At 41.6% G+C, this 27,692-nt stretch overlaps 1 protein-coding gene across 7 annotated transcripts in view; it reads left to right on the top strand.

Moving 5' to 3' along the window:
• The window catches only part of mgaa (MAX dimerization protein MGA a), a 42,617-nt gene extending 15,204 nt beyond the window's left edge, over window positions 1–27,413 (top strand). For 3 of the 7 annotated variants that reach the window (XM_067479556.1, XM_067479557.1, XM_067479555.1), the window contains exons 6-28: window positions 4,533–4,661; window positions 4,752–4,874; window positions 8,548–9,374; window positions 9,811–10,087; window positions 11,219–11,346; window positions 12,135–12,215; window positions 14,026–14,131; window positions 14,362–14,879; window positions 16,266–16,547; window positions 17,028–17,295; window positions 17,735–17,875; window positions 18,625–18,897; window positions 19,182–19,921; window positions 20,033–20,155; window positions 20,243–20,354; window positions 20,441–20,607; window positions 20,697–20,788; window positions 20,870–20,972; window positions 22,173–22,284; window positions 22,637–23,035; window positions 23,805–23,942; window positions 24,030–24,158; window positions 25,168–27,413. In XM_067479556.1, coding sequence (XP_067335657.1) covers window positions 4,533–4,661; window positions 4,752–4,874; window positions 8,548–9,374; window positions 9,811–10,087; window positions 11,219–11,346; window positions 12,135–12,215; window positions 14,026–14,131; window positions 14,362–14,879; window positions 16,266–16,547; window positions 17,028–17,295; window positions 17,735–17,875; window positions 18,625–18,897; window positions 19,182–19,921; window positions 20,033–20,155; window positions 20,243–20,354; window positions 20,441–20,607; window positions 20,697–20,788; window positions 20,870–20,972; window positions 22,173–22,284; window positions 22,637–23,035; window positions 23,805–23,942; window positions 24,030–24,158; window positions 25,168–26,015 — 6,116 coding nt within the window. In that variant the 3' untranslated portion in view covers window positions 26,016–27,413. Of the gene's footprint in view, window positions 1–4,532; window positions 4,662–4,751; window positions 4,875–8,547; window positions 9,375–9,810; window positions 10,088–11,218; window positions 11,347–12,134; window positions 12,216–14,025; window positions 14,132–14,361; window positions 14,880–16,265; window positions 16,548–17,027; window positions 17,296–17,734; window positions 17,876–18,624; window positions 18,898–19,181; window positions 19,922–20,032; window positions 20,156–20,242; window positions 20,355–20,440; window positions 20,608–20,696; window positions 20,789–20,869; window positions 20,973–22,172; window positions 22,285–22,602; window positions 23,036–23,804; window positions 23,943–24,029; window positions 24,159–25,167 lie in introns of those variants that run through there. The other 4 variants (XM_067479560.1, XM_067479559.1, XM_067479561.1 and 1 more) reach the window with 4 other exon arrangements.
• Window positions 27,414–27,692: the final 279 nt, after the last annotated feature.

Here is a 27,692-nt window from a genome sequence, read left to right as displayed (position 1 = left end):
TTTTTGTTCTGAGCTCCCTGAATAGAACAGCAGGTTTGGATAAAACAAGAGAAAAGAGCTCATTAGTATTCTGATCCTTTAAAACATAAGCTGCTCTCACACATGCACTTCCACCCAGACTTTACTGGGTGGAACTGCATGTGAGAACTAAAATGACCAAGTCAAACGACCCAGACATTACTTGGATTACTTGGATGTCCCAGTGAGCCTACGTGTGGATAGAGGAGCAATTATTTATTTTAATACTCTTCTATCATATTAGCCTCATGCACAATCCTCTTACTTAAAATCAAACTAAGTTGTCCTCATTTGAGAATGTTTTTGACTCAAATAATCTGCTGTGTACTACATGTGTGAATTGACAACTCCTGATTGTCTGGTAATCGAATGTGAAGACTGGTATATTCAGATTGGCATTGATACTGATTTTCTGAATCAACTTCGAACATCCCTAGTACCAAGTTATTTTTAACATAGTGAAGAGACGTAATCAGCATCTGTCGTTTGTGGCATCTTTATTGTCAGCACACGTGCAGCACATACAGAGAACTGAAATTACAATACTTTCAAATCCCTGGTGCTAACAAAAATACAATAAGGGCATAAAAAGTTGGTTTAAAAAATGTTAATAGAAACCTGTGGATTTTTAAGCATAAAGAATCCTTCCTTGTTTCAGTCACATCACAACCAGAATCTCTAACCTCTGCAGCTTCCACTGCTGATGCTTATGTCACTGTGACTCTACACTCTGCTTTACTTGGCACCATTACTACTGCTTGTGTCTCCGGTCGCACCTCTTTTTTCTCCTGCATTTTTACTGCTGCTTGCACTTCCACTCTCTTGCTGCTCGACCCGTTCAAGACACTCAACAATCAACAATTTGATCAAAGACACATTGGACACATTTATATTGATAGTTGTCTGGTTTGTAACACTGAAATATGTAGAAACCAAGCCCAGATTATGAAAGATTTTCAAATGATTGTATCAACATATTATCGTCAATATTGTATTTTCTTTCATGAGTACACGGTCTTTGAAACACAAGGGCATAGTTGTCCCAGTTGGAAGAAATTTTTGTAACGTTCTGTAAGAGCAAGATTTCTGGCGATCACAAACCTGTAACTTCTTCTTTAAGAAGCTCTTCTGTCCTCCACTCGTTACCTGTATTAATGGCACCTGTTTGAACTTTTTATCTGTATAAAAGACAACTGACAACAGCCTCAAACAGTCAGACTCCAAACTCCACCATGGCCAAGACCAAAAAGCTGTCGATGGACACCAGGAGCAAAATTGTAGACCTGCACACAGGTGGGAAGAGTGAATCTTCAATTGGCAAGCAGCTTGGTGTGAATAAATCAACTTTGGGAGCAATTATTAGAAAATGGAAGGCATACAAGGTCATTGATAATCTCCCTCAATCTGGGGCTCCACGCGAAGCCGTGATCATGTGGATGATCCAGAGGAGGATTGGGAGAATGTCAAGTGGTCAGATGAGACCAAAATAAAAATTTTTGGTAACAACTAAACTCGTCGTGTTTGGAGGAAGAAGAATGCTGAGTTGCATCCCAATAACACCAAACCCACTGTGAAGCATGGGGGTGGAAACATCATGCTTTGGGGCTGTTTTTCTGCAAAGGGGACAGGACGACTGATCCGTGTTAAGGAAAGAATGAATGGGGCCATGTATCGTGAGATTTTGAGCAAAAACCTCCTTCCATCAGAGAGAGCATTGAAGATGAGACGTGGCTGGGTCTTCCAGCATGACAATGATCCTGAACACACCGCCCGGGCAACGAAGGAGTGGCTCCGTAAGAAGCATTTCAAGGTCCTGGAGTGGCTTAGCCAGTCTCCAGACCTCAACCCTATAGAAAATCTGTTGAAAGCCAGTGTTTCCCAGCGACAGCCCCAAAACATCACTGCTCTAGAGGAGATCTGCATGGAAGAATGGGCCAAAATACCAGCTACAGTGTGTGCAAACGTGGTGAAGACCTACATGAACCGTTTGACCTCTGTCATTGTCAACAAAGGTTAAATTACAAAGTATTGAGTCAAACTTTTGTTATTGACCAAATACTTATTTTATGCAGGAATTTATAAATAAATTCTTTAAAAATCCTACAATGTGATTTCTTGGATTTTTTTCCACATTCTTTCTCTCACAGTTGAAGTTTAACTATGATGAAAATGACAGACCTCTGTCATCATTTTAAGCGGGAGAACTTGCACACTCGGTGGCTGACTAAATACTTTTTGCCCCACTGTATGTGTAGATGAGCAAAAAGTTCCCCTCACTTTTTTCCATCAGGTGTCTTATGTGTTTTAGAACACGGTATTCTGCGTGGTTCGTCTCATCATATTTTGCTGCAACCACTCTGGTGCCTATGTATACTTCATTATCTTCAAATGTTGGGTGAAGGTGTTCTTTATAGTTATCTCCCTGAAGGATTTCAGACAGCTGCTCTTTTTTAGTGCCCACTGGGATGTTTACAGCATCACAGAACTCCGCTGTTTCCGTATACCTGCCAGAAAAAAATTGTTTGGTACACAAGATAAAATGTAGTCAGAATCAGAAAATGGAGTCAGCGCTTACTCTTTCCTGATGGATTCCACAATATCAGTCAGCCATATTATATTTGCTTCATGCACACTGGTTCCAGCTGAACACAGGAAGAGCAGCAGCATCCAGGACAGGAATTTCATCTGTAATGTTAACAACACAGTGCATGTCAACCAGAATAATATCTACCCCAACTGACATTTATTGCTTTTTAGAGACCATATTAGGAATTCAGAATAATTAATAAATTTTATTCCTGAGACTGTACACATATTTTATTGTGTACAAAGTATATTTAGTCAGTTTAGTTTATTAGTCTCTGAGTGTTCTCAGTCATTCAGGTTTGATTATCCAAAAGTTAAGTCATGTCAACTGGACTTAGGAAAAAGTTTAGTTTAGTTTTTTAGTTTATAAAATTAGAAATTTAAAAATAAGAACATAATGAAGATTGCAAATTATTCCAGACAGTGAGTTAACAGAAAAGAGAGATAAAATGTCATACATACATGACATACATGACACAAGGACAGACTGGCAGTAGCAAGGTAGCAACACATGACAGGCAGCGAAGCACAGAGCACAGACAGGCTGCTAATTAACAATTTCTGTGATTTACCCTAAATTAACTGAGTGTGGCTGGTACAGAGTTCCGTAAATGTGCAGCATAAAACACTGATTAAAAACCTGTTTGCATGTAAACACGAAAACTCAGGTTTCTCTGATCCCTGGTTTCAACAACCAGTCAGCTGCTGGAGAGGTAACTGAGGAGCAGGTAAATGCAGGAGGAGACCTGAGTTGCTCATCAGACAAACAATGGGAACAACTGAGAGTTATTACCCTCCAAACACGATGAGCTGGTTAAGGTGTGACAGTGAATGAAACGATAAATCTTATTTTGTCCTTTTGATTTCTCAATTGTGAGTTTGGAACCCAGTCATGCTGTCACTCCCAGAAGGTACTGTCAGTTGTTGTCAATCTAAAACAGCAAATCTTAGTTTGTGATCTGTGTACACTAACTGTTGGTAGGAATATCATATTTAAGCTGCATAATAACCAGTAAATGAGTAACATCAGGTCCAACAGGTGCTAATGACAGTCAAACATGTACAGTGGAAGTTTCTCACCTTAAGTGTGGATGATAACTGTCTGCTCATCTCAGTGACTATTACTATGTGTCTCAGAGAATATATGAAGCCTCACAGTCATGCTGAAGCGTTCCTTTCACTGTGAACATCCTTTGATCTGCAGATTACATGTTAATGTCTCACGTATGCTCCCGCTACTGTCCCTTATTTTATTTTTATGTAAATTGAAGAAGACAACTCTCCTGTCTCTCTTATCAAATGCAAAGTTACTTTTTCCTCACTTCACCAATGCACACTGCAGTTGTACTTGCCTGTTATATTTACATTATGCAATGTGAGGAGCAGAGCTACAGTTGTGACAGCCAGGCGATCTAAAGAAATTAGTCACTCATAGATATTTTAAAATCAGCATAACACCAGAAATATGCATTTAGCTTCATTGATAACTTGCATCTTAACAGCATCAAATATATAATGGCTGCCTGTGTTTTTTAATGATTTAACTTTTAAACCCAAACTCATTTGACCAGGTGTCAGACCCCTGAAAGTATCTTAGATGTAACAACACAAGCCACCAACAAAAAGCAAAGTATTGACATTTCTATTACTGAACTAAAGGGCTTAAGTATCTAAAACCTCAACAGATAGGATTTACAGGGGTTAATGGTTCTGAGTTCCCATTCTAAATTCACTGAGAAACCAGAGACAACAGAAGCTGCAGAACCTCATTTAGAATCGTTTAGAATGGATTCATTAGAATTCATTTAGAATGTTTTTTTTAAGCTTTCCTCAGTATCACAGTAATCCTGTGATTGCCATTCATACATGATGAACTAAAACAAACATGAACACAAACTGATGTCTGCGCCTGTCTCTGTAAATGTTAGTTGGTCTGAAGATGAACCTGCTGGACCCGACTCTGGCCATAGATCTACAGTACCTGGGAGTCCGTCTGCCCATCCCTTCCCTGGGAGTCTCTCTGGATCTGCTTACCCAGGAGCAGCCCCCACCTCAGGGTTGGTATCTTTATATGTTGTCCTGAATCATGGGCAGGATTCACATTATTCTAACTTCTGTTTCATGACGTTTGTTTGTTTTGTTTACAGGTGTTCCTGCAGCATATGTTTCTAGAACAGGTAAAACCACAGATGTGACTCAAATTAAAGGCTGGAGAGAGAAGTTCACTCCATCTGAGGCTCCATTCACTCCTTCATCAGGCAAACCTGAAGGTAAGTCTAAACGTGTGCTGGCGAATATGTTCACTTTCCAAGAACCATTTATCTGTGGCTGTGTCCTGGAGTAATTTGCCAGTTACTTTACTGTTAGTTTTTATGACTGACACACAGCAGCATTATCTTAATTAAACACACCAGTAGTTAGATCTAAATTTCATTTACATTTAGAGTGTTGTTAATTCTACCCAGGTGTATGTGTGTGTGTGTGTGTTTATTTTTTTATTTGTTTACATTTATTTATTTATTTATTTATTTATTTATTATTTTAAAAATATTTTGTTTTTTGATGGGTATTCCAAGAGCCTGCTCAGATTCTCTGGTATTGATACTAAGATATCCGCCGGACAATATTTTGCAGTTGATACTTGATACCCGGTCCCGGCTATATGTGTAAGTGTCTCTGGGCAGGACACTGAACCCCCAAGAACCATTTCCCATCCCCAGCAGCACAGTGCTGGTCCCAAGCCCAGTAGAAATTGGGGAGGGTTGCGTCAGGAAGGGCATCCATAAAAACTGTGTCAAATCAACAAGTAGACAATGATCCTGTGAATGAACTGTGGCAACCCTCACAGGATAAACCGAAAACAAAACAAAAAGCTTTTTTTAATACTGTGATACCGCTGTGCTAATACAAAACATGCAAATTGTTTTCACTTTTGAGAGTTTTAGGCACTAAAGTTATGTGTTTTTGATAGTCTTCCGTGTCACATGAATATAGCAGCCAATCAAATGTCAGAGCTGAAGGTTCGTGCACTGCCTCAGTCAAGCACTGCCTCAATCATCACTCTGCTGCTCAGAGTGCACAACTCCACGGCAGCATGTATGGCCGAGAGAGAAAGAAAAGCGAAGTGTGGTGCTATTTTTCACCCAAAAGTAATGACATGTTCTCCGTCTGCAATAAAGTGGTGCCACATATCTGCAATCCGTCTGAATTTTCTTTCAGTGTAATAAAGGCATGGTAAACTATCATTTAGCATTTTGTTGATGATGATGAGGCTGCTAGTGTTGGTGATGATGATGATGTCTTGTTATGATGTTTTACTTGTTTAATGCAGGTTCTTGAGCACTATGTTGATCTTTCAATTTAAGAAATGTAATTAATTTTGTAGTAATATGTAGTCTAATTATTTTTATTATAATTCCAAATATATATTTATATCTTATTTATTCATATTTCATATTGCCCATGCAATAATATACACTTTGCAATCATGCACACATACAAAAACATCCGGTGTGAAGTCCAAACTATAAACTAAAGAGTTCGCACACACAGGAATCAATCAGAACAAGTAAACACAGAAGAAGGAAGGAAGACAGACAGGAATAAACAAAATACTAAACCAAGTGTCTAAACAGAAACAAACTAACACGGACAAAAACATAACTAAACATAACACTTGAACAGAAACCAACTAACAGGGACAAGCAAAAAAAAACAACAAACAAACCTCAGACCAGCATAAGAGTTCAAACAAGAAGTGCAATGACTTCTAATTGCTCAACTGTCTTAGGTCTCCTTTGTCGCATCTTCCTCTTTATGATGCGCCAAATGTTTTCTATGGGTGAAAGATCTGGACTGCAGGCTGGCCATTTCAATACCCGGATCCTTCTTCTACGCAGCCATGATGTTGTAATTGATGCAGTATGTGGTCTGGCCTTGTCATGTTGAAAAATGCAAGGTGTTCCCTGAAAGAGACGACATCTAGATGGGAGCATATGTTGTTCTAGAACTGCGATATACCTTTCAGCATTGTTGGTGCCTTTCCAGATGTGTAAGCTGCCCATGCCACACGCACTCATGCTTCTGGATCATGTTTAGATATGGCTTCTTTCTTGACCTATAGAGTTTTAGCCGGCAAGGGCAAATGGCACAGTGGATTATGTTCACCGACAATGTTTTCTGGAAGTATTCCTGAACCCATTTTGTGCTTTCCATTACAGTAGCATTCCTATATGTGATGCAGTGCCGTCTAAGGGCCCGAAGATCACGGGCATCCAATGTGGTTTTCCGGCCTTGACCCTTACGCACAGAGATTGTTCCAGATTCTTGGAATTGTTGGATGATATTATGCACTGTAGATGATGATAACTTCAAACTCTTTGCAGTTTTTCTCTGAGAAAGTCCTTTCTGATATTGCTCCACTATTTATTGCCGCAGCATTGGGGGAACTGGTGATCCTCTGCCCATCTTGACTTCTGAGAGACACTGCCACTCTGAGAGGCTCTTTTTATACCCAGTCATGTTGCCGGTTTACCTAATAAGGTGCAAATTGGTCCTCCAGCTGTTCCTTATATGCACATTTAACTTTTCCGGCCTCTTATTGCTACCTGTCCCAAATTTTTTGGAATGTGTAGCTCTCATGAAATCCAAAATGAGCCAATATTTGGCAAGGTATTTTAAAATTTCTCACTTTCAACATTTGATATGTTATCTATATTCTATTGTGAATAAAATATAAGTTTATGAGATTTGTAAATTATTGCATTCCTTTTTTATTCACAATTTGTACAGTGTGACCAACTTTTTTGGAATCGGGTTTGTACTTTATAGTGACTTTTAAACAGTTGGAAGATTTTGAGACATCTGGTCATGTTAATATCACAGACTTTATGGATGTGGTTTGTGAACTTTTGGAAATTTTAAGTTTTGGTGAAATTGACACAGATCATGCTTTGGAGAGGTGTTGCTTTGGTCATCAATTTTTATCACATGGAGGCAAAATAGTGAGTCAGTTTAAATTTACTAGTTATTGGTGATATTTAAAATCATTTTATTGATGATGAGAAAAAACATATTAACTACTGATTATTGTTACCGGGACAGCTGTTTTAGCCAGAAACGGCATAGATCAGCAAAATGTGAAGGTACTCCATGATTATTTTATTTATTTTTATAACACAGATTCACACACTATAAATTTGACTGGCAGCTGCAGCCTATGTCTGTAAAAGTTGTTAATGGACACTTAAAGGGTCTTCAGAAAGCTGATGTAAGATTTGCATTAATATGACAATAAAAACAGGGTAAATGCTTGTAGAGAAGAGAAGTAATAATTTATATTAATGGTTCAATTTATGGGGACGTTAGTGATCAGGGGCAGGTTCACCTGAAATCAGAGATCATGGACATTTAAGATCTGTGGACAGCTCTTCAATAAAACAAGATTTTACCCAATTTAAATTGTTACAGAAATAGAAAAATGTGTTTACCAATTCAGAGATCCTGGCAGGGCAACCCGATAACTTGTTCAGGAAAGACTGCAGACCACCATATTTATTTTTTCACTGCAACTGCATGAAAAAATCCACTTGCCTGAACATAGAATTTACTTACCCAGGGCAAGTGTTAATGACACACCCTGACTTTGTTAAAGACATGTTGTAGAGGATTGGACAGCTGACACTGCAGCAGCATCAGCCAGAAAACTACTGTCCTGTCAAAGAAGTATGTAAATTATTTAAACAAACAGAGCCAATGTTTGATTCAAGGCCCGGAACTGAAAACTACATTGAACCAGTTTGTGTGAGCAGACTGACAAAACACAGTAATGAAAAGATCAGACTTTAGCCGTAGATTCCACCATGATTAATTTGGTTTCTGACATCTAAGGTCGGGACTACTTGACATCTTCTTTTCTCACTTGTTGTATCTGGTCTCCTGCAGCTGGTCCCAGTTCAGATCCACCGAAGAAGAACCTGTCAGCATTCTGCAGCGACATGCTGGATGAGTACCTGGAGAATGAAGGGAAGTTAATTGACGAGCGAGCCGCCAGCTTTTCTCAGCCTCAGGTGGAGCCGGTGGTCTACGAGCTCCCCACCAGAAGCACCAGTTACGTTCGGACCCTGGACAGTGTCCTGAAAAAACAGCCCGGCAGCTCTCCAACTGCAGACCTAATCTCTGGGTTCATCCCTCCCTCCAGGAGACCCAAACTCCTTCTGAAAGAGAAGAAGGCATCCAGGAAAGGAGACAGGAAACCCAAAGGTCCAAAACAGAACAAACAAAGACCAGAAGATTTTTCGGTTTCAACACCTGATCCAAGTCCAACTAAACCAAACCTGCTCCCCAAACTGCCTTCAGCACAGACCCCAGCAGTGGCCCTCCATTCAGAGCACTCAGCACATGTCAGCAGATCTCCTAAATCAAAGAAGAACCTGAAGGTCCAAATCAACCACACAGAACCATTGAGTCTCTCTTCTCAGACCCCTTCCTTCAAGAGGAGGAGAAAGCTCAAACCTAAGTCCTCATCCCAGACCCTCAGCCCCTCCAGATCTACAGCCCCCCCAGCAGGCGTCTTTGAGGAAATGGCTCCTCTGGAGTCAGACTCTGAGCTGGGTGATATACCCAGCAGTAAGGAAAGCCGACCCATAATAACCCGAGCTCTGCTGAGACAGAAGGACCTGGAGAACGGGGTTGTGTGGGAGGGCCGTCCCAGGACCTGCATTACAGAGGAGAGGGCCTCTATTGCCCTGACGTCCCTTTTCACGCTGATGGTGAGTCTACAGTAACATTTTCTTCAATTGTGATTTCTAAACCAGTAGCAGAACCAGAACTTGATCTGCTTGTTAAGAACAGAACTCCAGTTGATGTTTCATTAATTAATAAACTTCTTTTAGCTGCACACAGATCAATGCTGTACTATATTTAATTATAGTGTTGACATACATGTCTTCTACTGAGTTTCTGAATTTATTGCTACTTTAAACTTCGGTATATTAGAGGCAAATATTAAATGTTTGTTCATACTTAAGATGAAAAAAATCAGATGAGTCACTTCAGCAGTGATGTGAAGACTCCAGTCAAACTGAGGAATCCTTAAATCAGTAGTGACAAACATCATTTTTGGAGTTTCCCCTAAAGCCTACGAACTAGTTTTGTCTTGAAGGTTAAACTAAAATATGATGACCGGCTCCTGTGGTTCCTCCTCAGGGTTTTGTCAGTGAGAACCCGACTGCTCCTATCCAGCTGGTGCGAAGACAAGCCCCCCCCTGTATGAACGAGTTCTGCAGGCTCGGCTGCATCTGCTCCAGTCTGTCCCACCGCTCCAGGAACAGCCACTGTGGCCAGCCTCAGTGCATGTTCGGCTGCAGCTGCCTCAAACAGAAGGTCGTCCTCCTCAAGAACCTGGACGGCTCTGACTCCAGCCCCTCCCACCAGGAAAACAACACGAAGAGGGGGAGGAAGAGGAGAATGAAGATGGCCTATGGTAAGAGTATTTCCTCTAGGACTGCACGATGTCTTGTTTCAGCATCAATCAATCAATCTAGCATCTTTTATATAGCATCTTCAGTACAGGTTAACACAATACAAAGTGCTTTACAGATGAGTAAAAAGTTGATAAAAAAACCAATGAGGTACACCAAACCAGCGCAATAAGACTACTGCACAGAAATAACAACTAAATATAAGTTTGCTTTTGAAAACATCAAGAGTTTCTCTTGTCCTGAGATCCTCAGACTGTTCCAACAGCTCAGAGCATAAACACTAAAAGTTGCCTCACCAAAAGTTCTTGTCCTGCACTTCTGAACAATATAAAGACTTGTGAGAGCACAGACTGGTTCATACACTGGAAGCATGTCAGACAAGTTGGCTGGTGCAAGACTATGAAGTGCTTTAACAACAAGGAAAATAATTTTAAAATCAGTGTGGAAGCTGACAGGCAGCCGAAATAGTTGTAATGTGTTCTCTACTTCTGGTTCTTGTCAGGTGCTGAAATGAGCTGCGGTGCTGTGGATGGATGTGCTACTAAAGCAGTGATAATTAAACCCAAACATTTTTTCAGTGAACGCTCAATTGAACAGATCCATTAGAAAATAAAAGAAGTAAATGTCAGAGTTGTAAACACACACTGTGAACGTGAGCAGAAAATACTTTTTGTGTCCCCCCACACTCTCCAGTCAGCCACCAGCTCCTCCATCCTACTTTCGTAGTGAGATGTTCCTTGACCGTGCAGAGCGTAGGCCAGATGTGTTTCAGCTACATCACCAGAATCATTCTACAATCATCATCTTTTTCATAATTGATTAATTCCAGTCATCTAGTGAGACTTCCTGTATGTTTCTTTTCATAATATCAATCACAGAAAGAAAAAAGATTGTAACGAAGGTTTTGTCCCAATATCATGCAGCCCTAATGTCCTTCAAAGCCTTTGAATCCTTCCTCTATATTTAGAGTGTAAAGATGGTTCCTCTGTAGTTTGTAGCCTGAGTTGTCTTATGATGGAGCTCAGAACGTGGGCCAGATTTAGTTTGTTCTTTGATGGGATACAACAAATCTGTCCCATTTTATTTTTGTCATCCTGTCTCACCTCTGTTCTCCTGTCCTGTTCAATTTTTAGTTCTGAAAGATGCGGACAGCGTTTCCCAGCCTGCTGAACGGGTTCGGACTCTGTGGAAGAGGGACAGAACAGGCACAGACCCAGAGCCAGTTCATGTCCCTGAACTTGGCTCCTTGCCCCTCATCCCTGTAAGGACTTAGTTTGTCACAGATACTGTATATGTTAGTTCAAATGTCACATAGCTAGTTCACATAGTTAGTTCAAATGTCATGAGCTAGGTTCCTGCACCGGGTCAGTAATCAGCAGGTGGGCTGAAAAAATTATTTATGCACAAAATCAGTTATGATTTTACATACTTCTTTGGCTGATGTTGCATTGAAATGTAAATGCAAATGTAAATGTAAATGCATTACATAAGCAGCTGGAGCTGACTGCATGAGCATTTGCATCTGAATACAGATGGATCCTTAGACAAGTCATTCTGCAAATCCTACTTATAAACAGCTACAACCTGGATGAGTAATGTCAATTACTGCATCGATAATCCACAACAGGAACGCCACTTGGTGGCCTTGTAGCTATAGTGTGCTCAGATCCCCTATGCTGACCCCTGTCCATCCATGTGGTTTTAACTAAACTTAGCTATGGGTTAAGTTAGGTGCATATTTCATTTCAAGTAATGGGAAAGTGAGAGTTGGCAAAATTGTACCTGTGCAGGAGTCTAGTTTTAGTCACATTGACAAATAGAGTTGGCCTAACCAAATAAGACATGGACACATGTAAAACCTTGCTGGTACCGAACCATGTAGGTCTGGCTGTGATAATCATGCTTTCAGCTTAGGATGGTGAAGAGGAACACATTTGTCTTTATTAAAGCTCTGAAATATTACTTGTCAGAAGCTTGCAGTTATCACTGTCAGCAGTTTGAATTGCATTTTTTCATGCACAGAGCTGAAAGTTTTCTGTTTGTTTCCAGGAGAACAGAGAGAGCGACAGCAGTTGTGCCAGAGTCAGAGGTTACACTGGAAAGAAGATGACAAAGAAGCAGAAGAAAAAGGTTGGGTTATTCTGCAAAACAACAGTTTCGTATAATGTTGTATCTGCAGGCATCAGTCAGTTTGAGTAACAATTAATCATTTAGAACATACTTCTGTCTAAAGCAGCTCATCTATTAAGGGTAAAGCTTCCTTGAGCAGTTGAGTTGGAATAGGGTCTAGCAGACAGGTTGTTAGTTTAGATGAGGTAATAATTGAAGTTAGCTCAGCAAGATCTATTGGTAAAAAGCAGTCTAAAAGGGATAGGGGCCTTATTGATGATTCTAGCACTGTTGTACATGAAGATCTATCTGTGATATTCGGGGGGAGGATCTGGTGAATTCTTTCTCTAATGAAAGTCATAAGTCATTGCTGCTCAGAGTTAAGGGAGTACTAGGCTTAACAGAACCATGGCTCTTAGTCAGCCTGGCTACAGTGCTGAAAAGAAACTGGGGTTTTTTCTTCTTTTCTTTTATTAATTATGAATAATATGCTTTTCTGGCATCACAGAGAGCTTTTTTGTACATTTTTAAACAGTTTTTCCAGGCTAAATGAGATTCTTCTACATTTCTGGAAAAACCACTTCCTTTCTAACTTTCGTGTTGCCTGTTTTAAGTTGCGTGTTTGTGAACTATACCATGGAGATCACCTCTTCTGGTTTACTGCCTTCTTTTTCAGAGGGGCAACACTATTGAGTATTGTACGTAGTGAGGCTGCAGAATTATCAACAATATAATCAACTTGAATCTAATAATGAATTAAACGCAGTGTTGAGGCAGTCAGCATCTACATGAATGTTAAAGTCACCCACTATCCACTAACAGTCACCCACTATCCCCACTAACAAAAATCTGCTGAAAACAGAACTCTTCTCCACCTTCCTATACACTTAAATCAAGTTAAAAAAAAAAACTTCCTTTCTGTTCTTTCTTGCACTTGTAAATACTTTTCTGATAGGACTTTGCTTTGATGTTTTCCCCTTGACTAAGATTTTTGCTGCCTTGTACCTCACTTGTAAGTCGCTTTGGATAAAAGTGTCTAAATGACTAAATGTAAATCTGATAGAAAATCTGAAAATTCCATCAAAAACTGGAGGGAGTGGAGAACGGTACCTGGTAACAAATAATAGTGGTTATTGAGTTTTCCAGCTTGGGTGTAAAAGGCTAAGAGTAAGGCTCTCAAATTAGTTATAGGGTTTATTAGTAAGCTAGAGTGGAAGATTGCTGCTACTCCTCCACCTCTGCCTGTGCTTCTAGAAACATGATAATTAATTTTGTTCTGTAAGAGGAGTAGTGTTAACTTTTATGAGGTTATCATGATTAACTCCTCTGGTGGTCCTTTTTGGTTTATGTAATTTATTTGGTCTATGTAATTTATTTGGTCGGGGAACAAACACAGTTTCTATAGGTATTTGGGAGTTTGGGAGGGGCGACGGTTGTAAGGACACTGCAGAGCGGTGTGTAGGACTGGATCTCTGCATCCTAGGCTCAACTCTGGATTTTCATACTTTTGTAGTCTAATAAAACCAACCGTATTTCTAGTTAAGACAGCTGCACCATCTAAAGTAAGATGGATGCCATCTCTCCTAATAAGCCTAGGTTTTCCCCAAAAATGTTTTCAATTATTTATGTAGGCCACATCTTTTGCTGGACAGATTTGTTGAGGTTTGCCATAACTGTGGTCCCAGTATTGATCCCTGTGAAACCTAATAAGAGGGGATGCACAGGGGATGCAGCATCTTTATGAACTGTGTAAACTTTCACAGTCACGTAAAAAGCCAAATGTTTAGGAATAGATGTGAAGTGAGTTCCTGACAGTCTGTTTTCCCTCCAGGAGAAGATGAAAAATGTGAAGACTAAAGCTGTTCGGCTGAAATCTTTAATGCACAGTGACCTGAAGCTGAAGAAAACCAAAACCAAACCCTCCATTCCTCCTCCAGGTGGGTTTCCTGACTCTAATTATCTTAGATCGTCATTGCAAATAAATGTTCATTACCACACTTACAAACTGGGACAGACGTTGCTAATGACTGAAGAATTAGCCTGAAGTTTTCTTCAGCATCAAAGGCACCAGCAGCTATCAGTCCAGCCAGTGGGACAACTTCCTGAAGGTTGAAACAGTCTCTGTTTCCTGTTGACTAAAAAAAAGTTTTGTCTTTGTCTTCATTAGATGAGCCAGTTCAGCCTGGTTCTTCCAAACAAGCCCCTGGTCCTCCCACAGAGCTGCCCCCGAAGTTGTCAAAGCGGCTGATCATCTTGGCAGAGTGCAAATGGGCAAGCGACGCTGACCGGAACCACGTGTTGAAGACGCTGTGTGAAGCCATGGCTCAGGACCGGCTGGCCAATCCTTTCTGGATCAAGAAGTACCTCATCAGTCCCCTCAGCCAGACTGTGGAAGAGAATAGCACACAACGCTGCATCCAGTACAAAATCCACATCTCCACACCTAAGGTGGAGCGGGAGAAACCAGCAGCACCAGCAAAACCACCACAGCAAAGGGGACAAGAGGGTGGGATGAAACTACATCAACCTCTACAAGACAGCGACACAAAACCAAAACAACTGGGTAGAGACGGGGGAACTAAACAACAGCAGGGCCAAGATGTTTATACAGAATCACAGAGACAAGAGGAGAGTATAAAACTACAATCGCAAGTACAAAAGGAAACAAAACCACAACAACAGCAGGTAAGACAGAATCTGAACATTTCTTTTTTGTATTTCATTGCTCACTCAGTGTTATTCTGGTTCTTCTGGTACCTTCCTTCATGAAAGGATGTTGCCTGCATTTGTCTGTGGTCTTATGCGCTCTGTCCACATCAATCAATTGGTACATTCCAAATCTCCTTTAATGTTTCTTTAATTGCTTACTCTAATCTTTTCCTTGCAACCTAATCCCTCAACTAAAGATGCAGTGAAAAAGGAAATTATGGAGACAAGATGTATTTTTGTCTAAACGGTCACCTGCAGGGAAATTTCTGATGGCAGAGACTGAGCTTGATCTGCTGTCATTCAAATTTATGAGTTACTCTGGTGATGTTTAGAGTTTGTATTTGCTCATATACACACTGTTAAATTAGTAAATAGAATGTTCAGTCCACGGAGTTACATTTATAAATTAAAACCCTCCATTCTGTATTTTTACTATGATATCAAAATTACACAATGTACATTTTCTTTAATGATCAGACTTTGGATACATGATCACATAAATACTAGCAATTCTTTTTTGCTGATTATTTTTATCTCCATTTATTGGTGTTCTGTTCCAAATATTCTAAAGCCTGTGTGGGTGTAAATGGTAAATGTTCTGCACTTATATAGCGCTTTTCTACCTATTGTCACTCAAAGCACTTTACACTGCTTCTTATTCACACTCACAATCACACACACACTCATACACCGATGGGGGAGCTGCTATGCAGCTGGCCAACACTCACCAGAAGCAACTAAGTTGGGGTTCAGTGTCTCGCTCAGGGACACTTCGACATGTGACAGGAGGAGCTGGGGATTGAACCAACAACTGTGAGATTGGTGGACAACCCGCTCTACCTTCCTGTGCCACAGTCGCCCCATTGTGGCAATTCAGCTTCTATATCTTTGTTAACACTCATCAAGCCACTCATCAACCTTCCACAATGAGCATGCAGCAGCTTTAGTGATTAGACCGATTTCAAACTACATCATACTTTTTTATACTGAAGTGCAAAAAGTACTAAAGTTTTATTGCATTGTAATTTTTTTATGTTGGTGATGATACTGACTCTGCCTTTGTCAGACGAGTTGGCGTTGGCTCTTCTGTTTTATTGGTTGAATGAGACCTGAGTTTTGACTGGAACCTGTTGAATTTGTGTACAGTTATGTATTTTCATTCAACTTTATTTATTTGGCACCAATTCACAACAAAGTCATCTAAAGGCACTTGTTCATGTTGAAAGATGTCCACAGTGGGGGAAAAATGTAAATGGTAGATTAGATAGGGGCAGGGGTAGAGCAGTGAGGGACCCTGCAGCATAGAGGATGGGTCAGACTGTACTAGTTCTGCCTTCTGAAGGTGAATTTTTGTCTCTGCAGGAACAGCTGAGACAGGTGAACACAGAGGCGAGGTCTCCAGAGGAGTGGCAGCAGGAGGTGATGGAGGAGGAGGAGCCTCTGGAAGGTTGGCAGCGGGAGCTGGAGGAAGATGAACTAAATAATAATGAGGTGGATGGAGAGAAGGAGAAGAGCAAAGAGAAAATGAAAGCAGAGGAGACAAAGATGAACAACAGGGGTCTGCCTTTCCTGACGGGAATCTCCCCTGCCGGTTTCCTCTCAGCCAACAGGAAAACACCAGGGGGGACAGACCACCTAGTCCAGGTAAGAACACCACATATGGTTCTAAAAGCAGATTCTTGACAGTGATTTTATAAAGTGTTTCAGCGTTTCTGTAAAATGTCTGTTTCCTTTGGAGCCTACAGTAGGTACAGTAGGCTCTGAATACACCTAGAGTCTGTTGTTGGATCACAAGGTTTTTCTCTGGGGTTGCAGGCCTCACACAAGTCCTCCTCACCTTTAACCAATAGTTTTTATCTGTGGTAGGTGGTGTGTCCACTGGCTGGGCCCCATGTCTACCTGTGGACAATGGGTTTTTACTCTTCATGGATTCTGATTAGTTGTCATGTTATTACTTTACCAGCTGCAGAGCTAATCACTTAGAGATGGATCAATAACAAACTTGTGAATTAACTTGAAAAAATCAGTTTTATCTCATTGATCATTTAAACGTTTGCCATCAAACTCTGATCTGTGATATACTGATAGCAGATTCCTTCCTCTCCGGCTTTGTTGATTCTCTAGGTGAATGGGAAACTCTATCCTCTGGCAAAGATCCAGTTGGGGAAGATGGGAGCACTCCATCCTGCAAACCGTTTGGCAGCTTATCTGACCGGCAGGGTGGGCTCTAACAAGAGTAAAAAGGAGTCGTCATCTTCATCTGGACCTCCTCCGACTTCAGGATTGACCCTCCAGACAATTTCCTCGGCTTCCTCTGTGCTGTCCAACACCACCACCAGTGCTCTACCGCGACCACAACCTTCAGTTCTCAATATCCCAACCTCCTCTATAGGTTAGTAAAAGTACTAACATCAGTACTCTGTCACATGCAAGTAAACATGCTCCACTTAAAATGTACTCAAGCACAAATATGAATAGAATCAGGAAAATGTACGGAAAATATTATAGTAAAAGTACTCAATGCAGGAAAATATCCCTTTGACTGTTGAATCAATATCCTGTGTCAGCAGCAGTTCACTGTTTTAGATTGTAGAAATTGTTTTCTATGGGACAGAATAATTACTTTTATTAAGTAATCATTTTCTCACTGACTCATTTCATTGTTTAGAATTACGGATGTCTCCACTTTGTTTTTTCCAAACCTCAAAAGTATTAAAACAATACAATTACAGTAAATCCCTAGGTTAAGAAGCGTTGAGTTAATTTTGTAATTTAAAGATAAACTCAAACACTTGTAATGTAAACTTGTAACAACCTTCTGTGTTTCACAGTGCTTCAGGCCGACAAATTAGCTGCAGGAGAGGCACCCAAAGGGGTGGAGACTCGGCTCATCTCAGTAAGCGTGTACACAAATCCTGCAGTGGGGGGCAGCAGAGTTGTCCCTGCAGCATCTGATAGCTCCGTCCCTACAGGTACAGATGATTTAATACCAGCAGGTGCCTTTGAATGAACCACACATAATATATACAGTATATTTATTTTTATACTGTATATCATATATTTATGTAATTGAAGACGGCTGTGGCTCAGTTGGTACAGTTGCTGCCTGTTCACGCTCTAACTCCTGCTGGCTGATAAAAACCGAACTGGAGCACAAGAAGTCAGCAGCCTTGTCCTTTGTATGACCTAGTGCTATCTGTTTAACAAAACTAAAGAAGTGGCTTGTACTCTCATGTGTATAAAGGAAGCGTGTTGACTGCTCTTAGGTAGTCAATAGTGTTCTCCCAAAGTACATGTATTGATTCCTTGGTGCAAGTAAAAATTTTAAAACGAGATTCCACTGACTGTCGTGTGAGTAAAATTTTATTTTGACAACAGTGTAAAACTAAGCACTAGTCCCAAGTCTGGTAAAGTTGCGGAAGGTTGTGTCAGGAAGGGCATCCGTCATAAAAACGTAACATACGGACCATGAGGTTACCATGCTGCTATGAGCAGAGCAGTGTTATTGTGTCCTCAGCTGGAGATTCTAGGGAGTGATTCTCTGCATCATTCTTTCAGGGTCTCAAAAGGTAAAATGCCAAATACTTTAGAGCAAAATGGGTAAAGGTTTGTGCAGCAGCTAGGCTTCAGGCCTTCATAGTTGTAATAAATCTATCAATAAATTATGTTCCAGCTGTCAATAATCAATAAACTACATCTTTACTGTCCTTGTATCTTCCAGACTCTCAGGTGAAGACGTCTGTGGTTCGACCTGTGAACCCTAAAGGCTCTCAGGTGTTCACAGTGGAAGTCCTGGGTTCTCTCGGGAAGCCTCCTGTACCAGGTGCTGCTTCCCAGGCCCCAGCCTCTCCCTCTACTGGTCAAAGGGTTGTCCTGCAGCCAGTCAACACAGCATCAGGTGTCCAGTACTATAGGAAATCAGACGGTAGACTGGTCCAACTGGTTCCCATCAACCACCTGAGATCAGTCAACACAAACCTACCACTGCACGGAGGTAAGTCTGCAGGAGTGAAAAGAGGTTTTACAGATACAATAACATTTAATAACAACAGTCTGCAGGAGCTGAGAAAGACCCCAACACACAGCCTCAGACACAGAACTGACTTGCTGCAGGCAAATGTGGAATTACAGTCACCAGGTGACCACAGTGCAGGTGAACACACTGAAAACATCCATAACAAAACATCCTCCTGAGTAGAGCAGGGTCTATGTTGAATCGTGTTGATGTTAAATGTTTGTTCTAATGTAACGTCATCGTTTTTGACCCCTTCAACCCAGGACCATCCTCTCCATCAGTGCTTCCTCCTCCCCGCCTTCAGACTCCAGGCGTCACTGTAGTGAACAGCAAACTACCTCAGACCACAGTAACCACCACCTCCACCTCCATCTCCTCTGTGTCTGGTCTCCAGTCCTTGTCTGCATCCCCCACCCCCGCCCTTATTCACCCAGGTCCTAGTTTCCTGGCTCAGAAGGGGACATGCACCTTTAAAATCCTTCCCGCCAGTGCCAACAAGGACCCAATAGTAATTACCTGTCCTAATGCTCCTTCCAAGGCACCCGGCAAGGTGGTGCCAGCTCCAAGCTCCTTTACTCTCCTCCAGCCAAACCCTAGCACCCCCTTGACACCGGTGAACCTTATATCCCTCAAACCCTCCCCAGGTTTGGGGCTTGGGGTCAAAACACTGACAGTATCAGCAGTTCCAGTGGGTACTGGTAGGGTGTCTGTCCCTCAGAAACCTGCTTCATCCCAAAGCTGCACCACCCAGATCCCCACAGAGACAAGTCACAGACCTCTACCCCCACAGTCAGATATCACCCCCTCACTGCCCCCACCTGCTAACAGAAGTGGTCCTGAGCTAGAGTTGGCCTGCAACTTGGTGGATCTGGACATCATCTGTGTGGACAATGAGACTATGGAAGTGGTGGATGTGAGGGAGTCATCGAGCAGCGAGACAGAAAATTCGTCAGACTTTGATTCAGACAACGATGAAGAAAAGGAACCAATATCAATGAACCCAGTAAGAGAATGTCCTCTGAGTTTAGCTGATAGTCCAAAGTTTCTCTGACGTGTCTTTTACCAGCATCTGCAGCAGAATTAACACATTTCATCTGTTTTTGTTGTGCTGCAGCGTCTGCTTCATAATGTACTGGAGAGGAAACGTCGGGTGCAGATGAAGCAGCTGTTTGAAGGTCTGAGGACAGAATTGGGACAAAGCCAAGAGAAGACGTCAAAGATCTCCACACTGGAGAAGGTCTGACTCCCTGAACAACCACATGAAATTCTCCAGGAAGTTGTTACTGTGTAAAGTCCAACAGGTGGTGTTGTGTTTTTACTGCAGGCGGTTCAGGTTATCCAGGAACTTAAGATGTCTGAAAGACATCTGGAAAGGACAAAGAGGAGGCTGAAAAAGCAAAGGGATGAGTATCTCTCCACTATCACTCCAACAACAGGTATCACCACATGAATTGTGCTCATGGAAAACTGTTTGTGAGAGTCAGGAAGCAGCAAAAAAGTTTCATTCATGTGATTGTTTTAGATAAGAGCAGCCAGGATAACTGCAGAGCTCAGAGGCCCATTACAAGATGTAAAAAACAAGCAGACATAGAGCTGATGGAGGTGGTGGATCTGTTGGAAGAGATTGAAGAGGCGGAAGAGCCAACGCACAACTCGTCTGACAAAGGCAGAGTCAGTATCATCACCAACGTAAAGAAATGTTCTAGTGTTACAGCACAGAAAAACACAAACAACTCACCTGTCTCAATGACTCACCTGTCTCTCTTTGTTTGTGTCAGGATGAGGACAATGAGGTTCAACCTGTTGCCCTGGAGATGGAGGAAAACATTCATCGGAATACGGCGCACAGGCGGCTGGCAATGATGACGAGGTAGGTAAGATCCACTTCCTGTCTAATACTGTGTTTGGTTACAGACTTCAGTAAAACAAAAATGTCTTTGATTGTTTTCAGTTCAAAGAAAATAGTCGAAGCTCCGATTGAAACCGACATCTACAAAGCTCTCGGTTCAGTCCTGAACACAGACAGCTCTTCAAAGACACATCTGTTAGAACAGGTGAGAAGAGGTTAACCTGTCTTTTTAGAATAGGTGAAACTTCAAGTCTTCACTTCCTGGAGCTGCTTTTCAGTAAAAGCCAGAATCTGGGCTAAATCTCTTACACTAGTCTCCAATAAGATCATTCCTCGATCTTCACTCCTCTTCACTAATCCTACCCTCAGAAGTTGTTCTGATCCTTCATGGTGAAGACCAACCTTCGCAGAAGTCTTTCCCTGGACTGACACACCTATTTACTGAAAACCTGCTTGTGATGCTGCAGCTAAACTGGTGTCAAAGGACAAAAACCAGTGCAGTTTTTTACTGACATACACTAATACTAGACTATTCCCAGGATTTGATTCTGTTTTAAAATCCACCATCTCATTAAAAGTTGTGAATCTGGAGATCTGATCCAACAAAAACGGACATTTTCTTCTATCAATAATAATATCGTGAACAGAAGGAGAGCGTGACAGTCAGCAATAAACACATTTTAATTATCTGTTATGTTAGTCAGTCACAGGAAAATAATTTTGATGGAAAAATTCTGACATAATTTACTCTTGTCTTAACAGTTGTGTAGCTATAATGGTTATCATTAAGGTTACAGAAGAGAGCTTAGTGAGCCTAATAATGGTCCTGACATTAACCACTGGGTGAAGTTTAAAATGGTAAATTGTCTGCACTTATATAGCACTTTTCTACCTAATGGCACTCAAAGTCCTTTACTCTGATTCTCATTCACCCATTCGCACTCACAATCACACATACACCGATGGGGGAGCTGCTATGCAGCTGGCCAAAAATCACTTGCATTAATTAAGTTGGGGTTCAGTGTCTTGCTCAAGGACACTTTGGCATGTGACCGGAGGCAAGAGGGACTGAACCAACAACTGCGGGATTTGTAGATGAACGCTCCACCTTCCTGTACCAAAGTTGCTCACAATACACTTGCAGTTTCAGACCGTTTAGGTATTGTCAAGGCATTTTTCAAAATAGGATCAGTGCAATTTAAACTGTTCCATAAAGTACTCAAGTTCGATACCCAGCCCTAATGAACTCCCTAATCAACACCACTTTTATGCCCTTGAGGAACTTTAACCCAAGGACACCACCCCAACAGCTTTTATTGCGAATCAGCTGCTGGAAGTGATGAGAATTTTAAACAAGCTGCTGGGCCTCGTCCTGTTCTCTGAGATTGTTGTTTGTGTGTTGGAGGCTCATGAGGAGATCCAGACTCTGCAGACTGAAATGAAAAGGCTGGAGAATCTGAAGATGGGTCTGAACCAGCATAGAGAAGCCTATATCACAGAGATATCCCAAAGATCAGGTGAGGAATTGCTTAATGAGGAGGACATCTCTTCTGCTTCTGTGACCTATCACCGGGTCTGTGCTGCACTCCTATGGTTCCTCACTGTTTGAGCTGCAGAGTTAATCGGTAAATTAGTATAAAACATAAGAACATAAGCAGAAACATGTTGGAGTCCTCCTGGTGTTTGGATCATGAAATTGATTCTATGTATTTTGTTGTGGTTCTGAATCGCTTTTTCAAAGCTAATTGAAACAAAAACACAAACCAGGCAAAGTTCTGGTGTCAGCCTCATGTGTTTCTGTTGCTCGGCCCACTTACATCCACACTGGCTTGCAGGTGGAGCTCTAACCAGGTGTGCTTGTGGCTGCAGGTAAAAGTAAGCAGAGGGTCCTGAGGAAGCTGCAGCACATGGCATCCAAACAGAAGAAGAAGGAGAAACAGGATGAGCTACCAGCACCTGCAGGGAGCAGGAACTCTGAACCTTCACCTACAGGGTGCAGTGCTTCTGAGCCTCTTCCTCCAGGGGAAACAACTAATGATGATTTTATAATTACATCATCCAACCTGCAACATCAGAATCCAGCTACTCTGACTTCTGTCTTCAACACAACACCTGTCCAGCAATCTCAGATGGGCCAGCAGTTGTCAAATCTCGTCCTGGCCCCTCCAGCACCAGTGCTGAGGGACAAGCCAAGGACAATCCCCAACATATTGTCCCGGAGTAAGAATTCAGCTCCTCCAGCGTCTGTGGTCACCAGTGCCGTGGAAGGTAAGACTGATGGGAACGTGTAGTATTGATAATGATTAATCAGGACTGATCAGCAGGGTGTTTGGAACTGATGTGAAAACACCCTGGAGTCACAGTGCACCACTAAAGCCTGTTTCACACATGAAATCCGGAAAATGTTAGGAGAAATCAGCCTCGGACATTGTCTGGATTAACCTTTCAGACAGGTAACTCACAGCGGGAGATTGCCTGATTTCAAAGCCGCCTCCTGTGTGAAAATCAACTCGATTTCCATTTGCATGTTTTGTTTTCAGCACATCAGAGCTGCGCGTCTAACAATAAAAAAAAAGGTTCAATCACTTGACTACAACAACAGTTGAGTAATGGAAATGTCATCGACACACAAGCTTGCTTTTAATCTTCCTGACAATTTGGGACAGATCAGTGTGCTTCACACACGAGCTCATGCGCACGGACATTGTACTATGGGGCTCAAGGATAATGTCTGCAGTGTTTCACTGGGAAACTTTTGTTCATGCACACCATCCTAAAAGAGTCAGGATAATAAAATAAAAGGGCCTTAAGTTATTGACTTTTACTAACTCTGAGACATATTAACTGGCTGATTAAGTCACTAACTTATCCGAAAACTTCACTGTCATTAACTCCTTCATTTACTCAACTTGATAATTAGTCGGTGAGTCTGACCATTTTCCCAGATGTTTTTTCTCAGTACTGAGCTTTTAATTTAAAAAACAGAATTTCAGAGTAAAAGGAATAATATCAGACTTTGGACTACCTGTTTGTACAGGTGACGCTCCGTCATTTCAGGCTCTGGTACCAACAGAGGTCCTGTCTCTGGTGGGTGCAACATTGCCGGGACAACAAGTCCTGACCCTGAGTCCACTAATAGCAGCACCAACTGTGCTGCAAACAACTTCTACTCCAGGTACACATTAACACCTGTCCCTCTGTTCTTCTGTTCTATAACCTGCTTTTATTCTGAAAGTAAGAAGTCTCCTCTTCCTATCTGTAGGCGTGGCTTCGGTCACTCTCAACATCCCACGTCTGACCAGTCAGCCGATTAACCTTGCCTCAATGCCTCAACCCCCAGCCGGTAAGATCTACAGCTGCTCCAGCCCCCTCACCATCACCAACCTCACAGGTAACTAAGCCATTAACTAACTAACCCACTAACTGCTTAACCTACTAACAAACTCTCCAACTAACACAAACAATTAAATTCAATTCAATTCAACTTTATTTATATAGCCAATTCACAACAAAGTCATCTCAGGGCACTTTACAGAATAAAGTCAAGATTATAAAGATATATAAAGAGAACCCAACAATTCCCCCTGGAGCAAGCCATAGGCAAGAGTGGAGAGGAATAACTCCCTTTAACGGAAGAAACCTCCAGCAGAACCAGGCTCATGGTGGACGGCCATCTGCCTCGACCTGTTGGGGTGAGTGGAAAGGGGAGAGAAAAGAACAGAGCAACAAAAAGCAACAACAAAACATCGGGCAGGATAGTAGGACCAGTAGCTGCACGCTGGAAGACAAACCTACTTTGTGACTAACAGCAAGCGATTAACTAACCCCACTAATCAACCTACTTACCAATCTACTCACTGACTGCCCGGCTAGTTAATCTCATGGGTAATAAACTCATTGACTCAGGTATACTAACTGCTGACCTAGTCATCTTTTATGTTTTTAATCGTTACCAGTATTTTTAATAAAACTGTGTTCTGCTTAATTAAACAGTTTTAATCACTGACATGATTGATGTTCGCTGCTGTATAAGCGCTAAAATTAAAGTGGAGCTTGAAGTAGCTAGTTTGTCTTTGAATGGAAGTACAGCACTGTCCAGGCTGGTGACTGGAGACTAACCAAGGGTACAGAATGTGGTGACTGTGGGCATTCAGGCAAACAGACAAAAACCACTTCCTGTTGTAGTACGTTAACACAAATCAGTCTGGAACTACTTTGACCAGAAGCTTGGTTTGTTTTGTAATGAGGGACGGGGTACTGTAACAAACGTCATTGTGACAGTTACATCACACACCTTCTTCTTCTGATTCCATTCATAATAAATTGAGTGATTAATTACTGCAGTTAATCTTGAACATCACTAACAAGACAATCGGCAACTGATCTTTTGTTGATTACAGCTGCAAACTTCACCAACCTGCTGCACCTCCTTCAACCGGCAACTACACAGCAACTGCAACAACTACAACTGTTGCCACAGCAACAAACACAACTTCAGCAGCTACAACAACCACTGGAACAGCAGCATAAAATCCAGCACCACCAGCCTCACCACCAGCAGCAGGTTCCTGTGGGTCAGGACCCACCTCCACCTCCCACTCCTCCATCTGTGGTGGTCCCTGCTAGATCAGACCAGGTCAAAGACCAAGACTACCCTCCATTCCAGACTCCCATCGCACCAGTCTTATCATCTCCACACTCCACCGAAGAACCGTCGTCCTCTGCGTGCCTGGGTCTGAGTGTCAAAGGTAGGAGTGAGGTCTCAGAGAGGGGGGCTGTGGTTCTGGACCAGCAGGAGAATAGAGACCAGAACTGTGAGTCTCAGAGTCTGACGTCCCTCCTAAGTGAGATCGTCTTCCTCAACCAGCAGCAGAGCAGCAAACTGTTAGAGGGAGTCTCATCACCAGGGAAACTTTCCCCTGAGGTAGACACTGGGGAGGGTGGGGTGGAACCTCACAGCCCCTGGTTCCTGCAGCTGGACTCGGACTCTGACGACCCTGTTAACACGGAGACAGAGCAGGTGGGGTTTAACGGACCCCAGACCGGACCAGTCAATGGAAACGGCACGAATTGTGTACTGGCACCGCCCCCTTTGCTGCAGATGAATGGAGGCGGGGCTAAAGTGACAGACCCAATAGGCAGCAACACAGCCGCAGAAGGGGGAGGGGCGAGCAGGGAGGGAGGTGTGGCCTGGAGGCCAATGCCGAGGCTGGTTCCTCTGGGGCTGAGAGGAAACCAGACCAGCTGACCAATGATGTCCCAGTCTCCCATTAATCGCCTGCAGGTAGACAATGTTCCCTGATTGGCTGAGAACACGACACCACCTGACAACCAATTGGCAGTTGGTCTGAGAACCAGCAGCACAAACCTTGAAATACTGAGTACAAGTGGAATTATTTCAACCAGCACGTTACCCACATCCACACCCTCAGAAATCACAGATAAAAGTCAGTTTCATTGAAGCTGCAACAATTGATCAATCAGGAGAAAAATCTGTAGTATAGATAATTAATTGTTTGACAGAAGTTTTCAGTTTTCTGACATTTTTTAAAATAGATAATCATCTACAGTCAATTAGGCCTCATATTTTCTGCTTGGAGTTCTTCTCTTAGAAAATAATTGTTTGCAATTTGAAAAATGCACTACAGTTTAAACTATTTTTAAACATTTGATTCTGGTTCCTCATATTATGTTTTCATTTGTTTAATATGTTTTAAAACTTTATTCAAGTTGTTCCTCTTTAGAGAAAAACATCATGGGTTCTACTAAAATTACTTTATTCTCATGATTTTGACTGGTTTTCGCTGAATTCCTTAAAAACTTTATTGTTGAAATCCACTAGTCTTTGAATGTTGTTCTTTGTGTGGACAAAAACACTAGAGTTGTATTCAAAGTCATTTCAGTTTTCAGCATTTACTGAAGTCACTACAGTAAATGTTCCAGGAATTGAATCTGGAGCCTGATTTATTTCGATTAAAATAAATATTAGTCCAAATAAATGGCAGCTGGTGTCTAACGTAGACTCACGTTTACATGCTCAGTGTTCTAGTAGGACGATTCTCGCTTGTGCGAAGCTTTGTGCTGAGGTTGGACACTGTACAGTTTTTCCTCAAAGTCATATTTTTATATGTTCCTTAAACCTCTGATGTAAATAAATGTTATCTGAGCTCCAACAGCTCCTAACCTAATATAAATAAAGTTTGCAGATGTACGTCACACTCCGGTTTGTTTCCATAGACAAAATTTTAATTGTGAATTTGGTTGAATTTTAATCATTTGAGGGAAAATGTCACTTTCTAATTTAATCACAATCAACCTCCAGTTGTTAAAACCAACACTGAACCTCTGATGTCTCTCTACCACCATCTCTGCTTCCCTGCTCGGGTGTAGTGTCGGTCTTTCTCTGTTATGGACTTGGTCCTTTTAACTGTAAAACAGGATAGATTGGAGAAAATGTTTTTTAATGGGAATTATTTGCATATGCAGCAATACAAAAAGATTTACATCCTCCAGTCAAATTAATTAGATTTTGTTAAATAGAACAATAGAAAATGGCGTGTAGACTTCACTTTTTCTTGAAAAAAACATACAATTTCTTCTTTTGTTGTTTTTGTTACCAGTGATTAAAAACATGTTGCTACAGAAATCTGTGACTGTAAAACGTTTTTTACATAACTTTTGAATATTGAGCACTGAACTATTTCAGTCATGATTTCAGTTTGACTCAGTAAGACACTGCATGTCTTTACTTTGAGATCATCTCATAAGCATGAGAAAAACCAACCCAGTCTTTCTGCAGACACCAATCCACAGTCAGAGTGTCGACATGAGGGTCAAAGTCACACTGATACAATCGTCTGGCTGGAGAGTGAAACTTCCTGTTTCAAAATAAGATCAAGGATAGAGAACTCCAGAACAATCTCTT

This window comes from Channa argus, chromosome 16 (genome assembly GCF_033026475.1).
Source record: "Channa argus isolate prfri chromosome 16, Channa argus male v1.0, whole genome shotgun sequence".
Taxonomy (NCBI): domain Eukaryota; kingdom Metazoa; phylum Chordata; class Actinopteri; order Anabantiformes; family Channidae; genus Channa; species Channa argus.
Note: the sequence above shows the minus strand (reverse complement) of the source record. Positions and strands in the feature narration are given on the sequence as shown.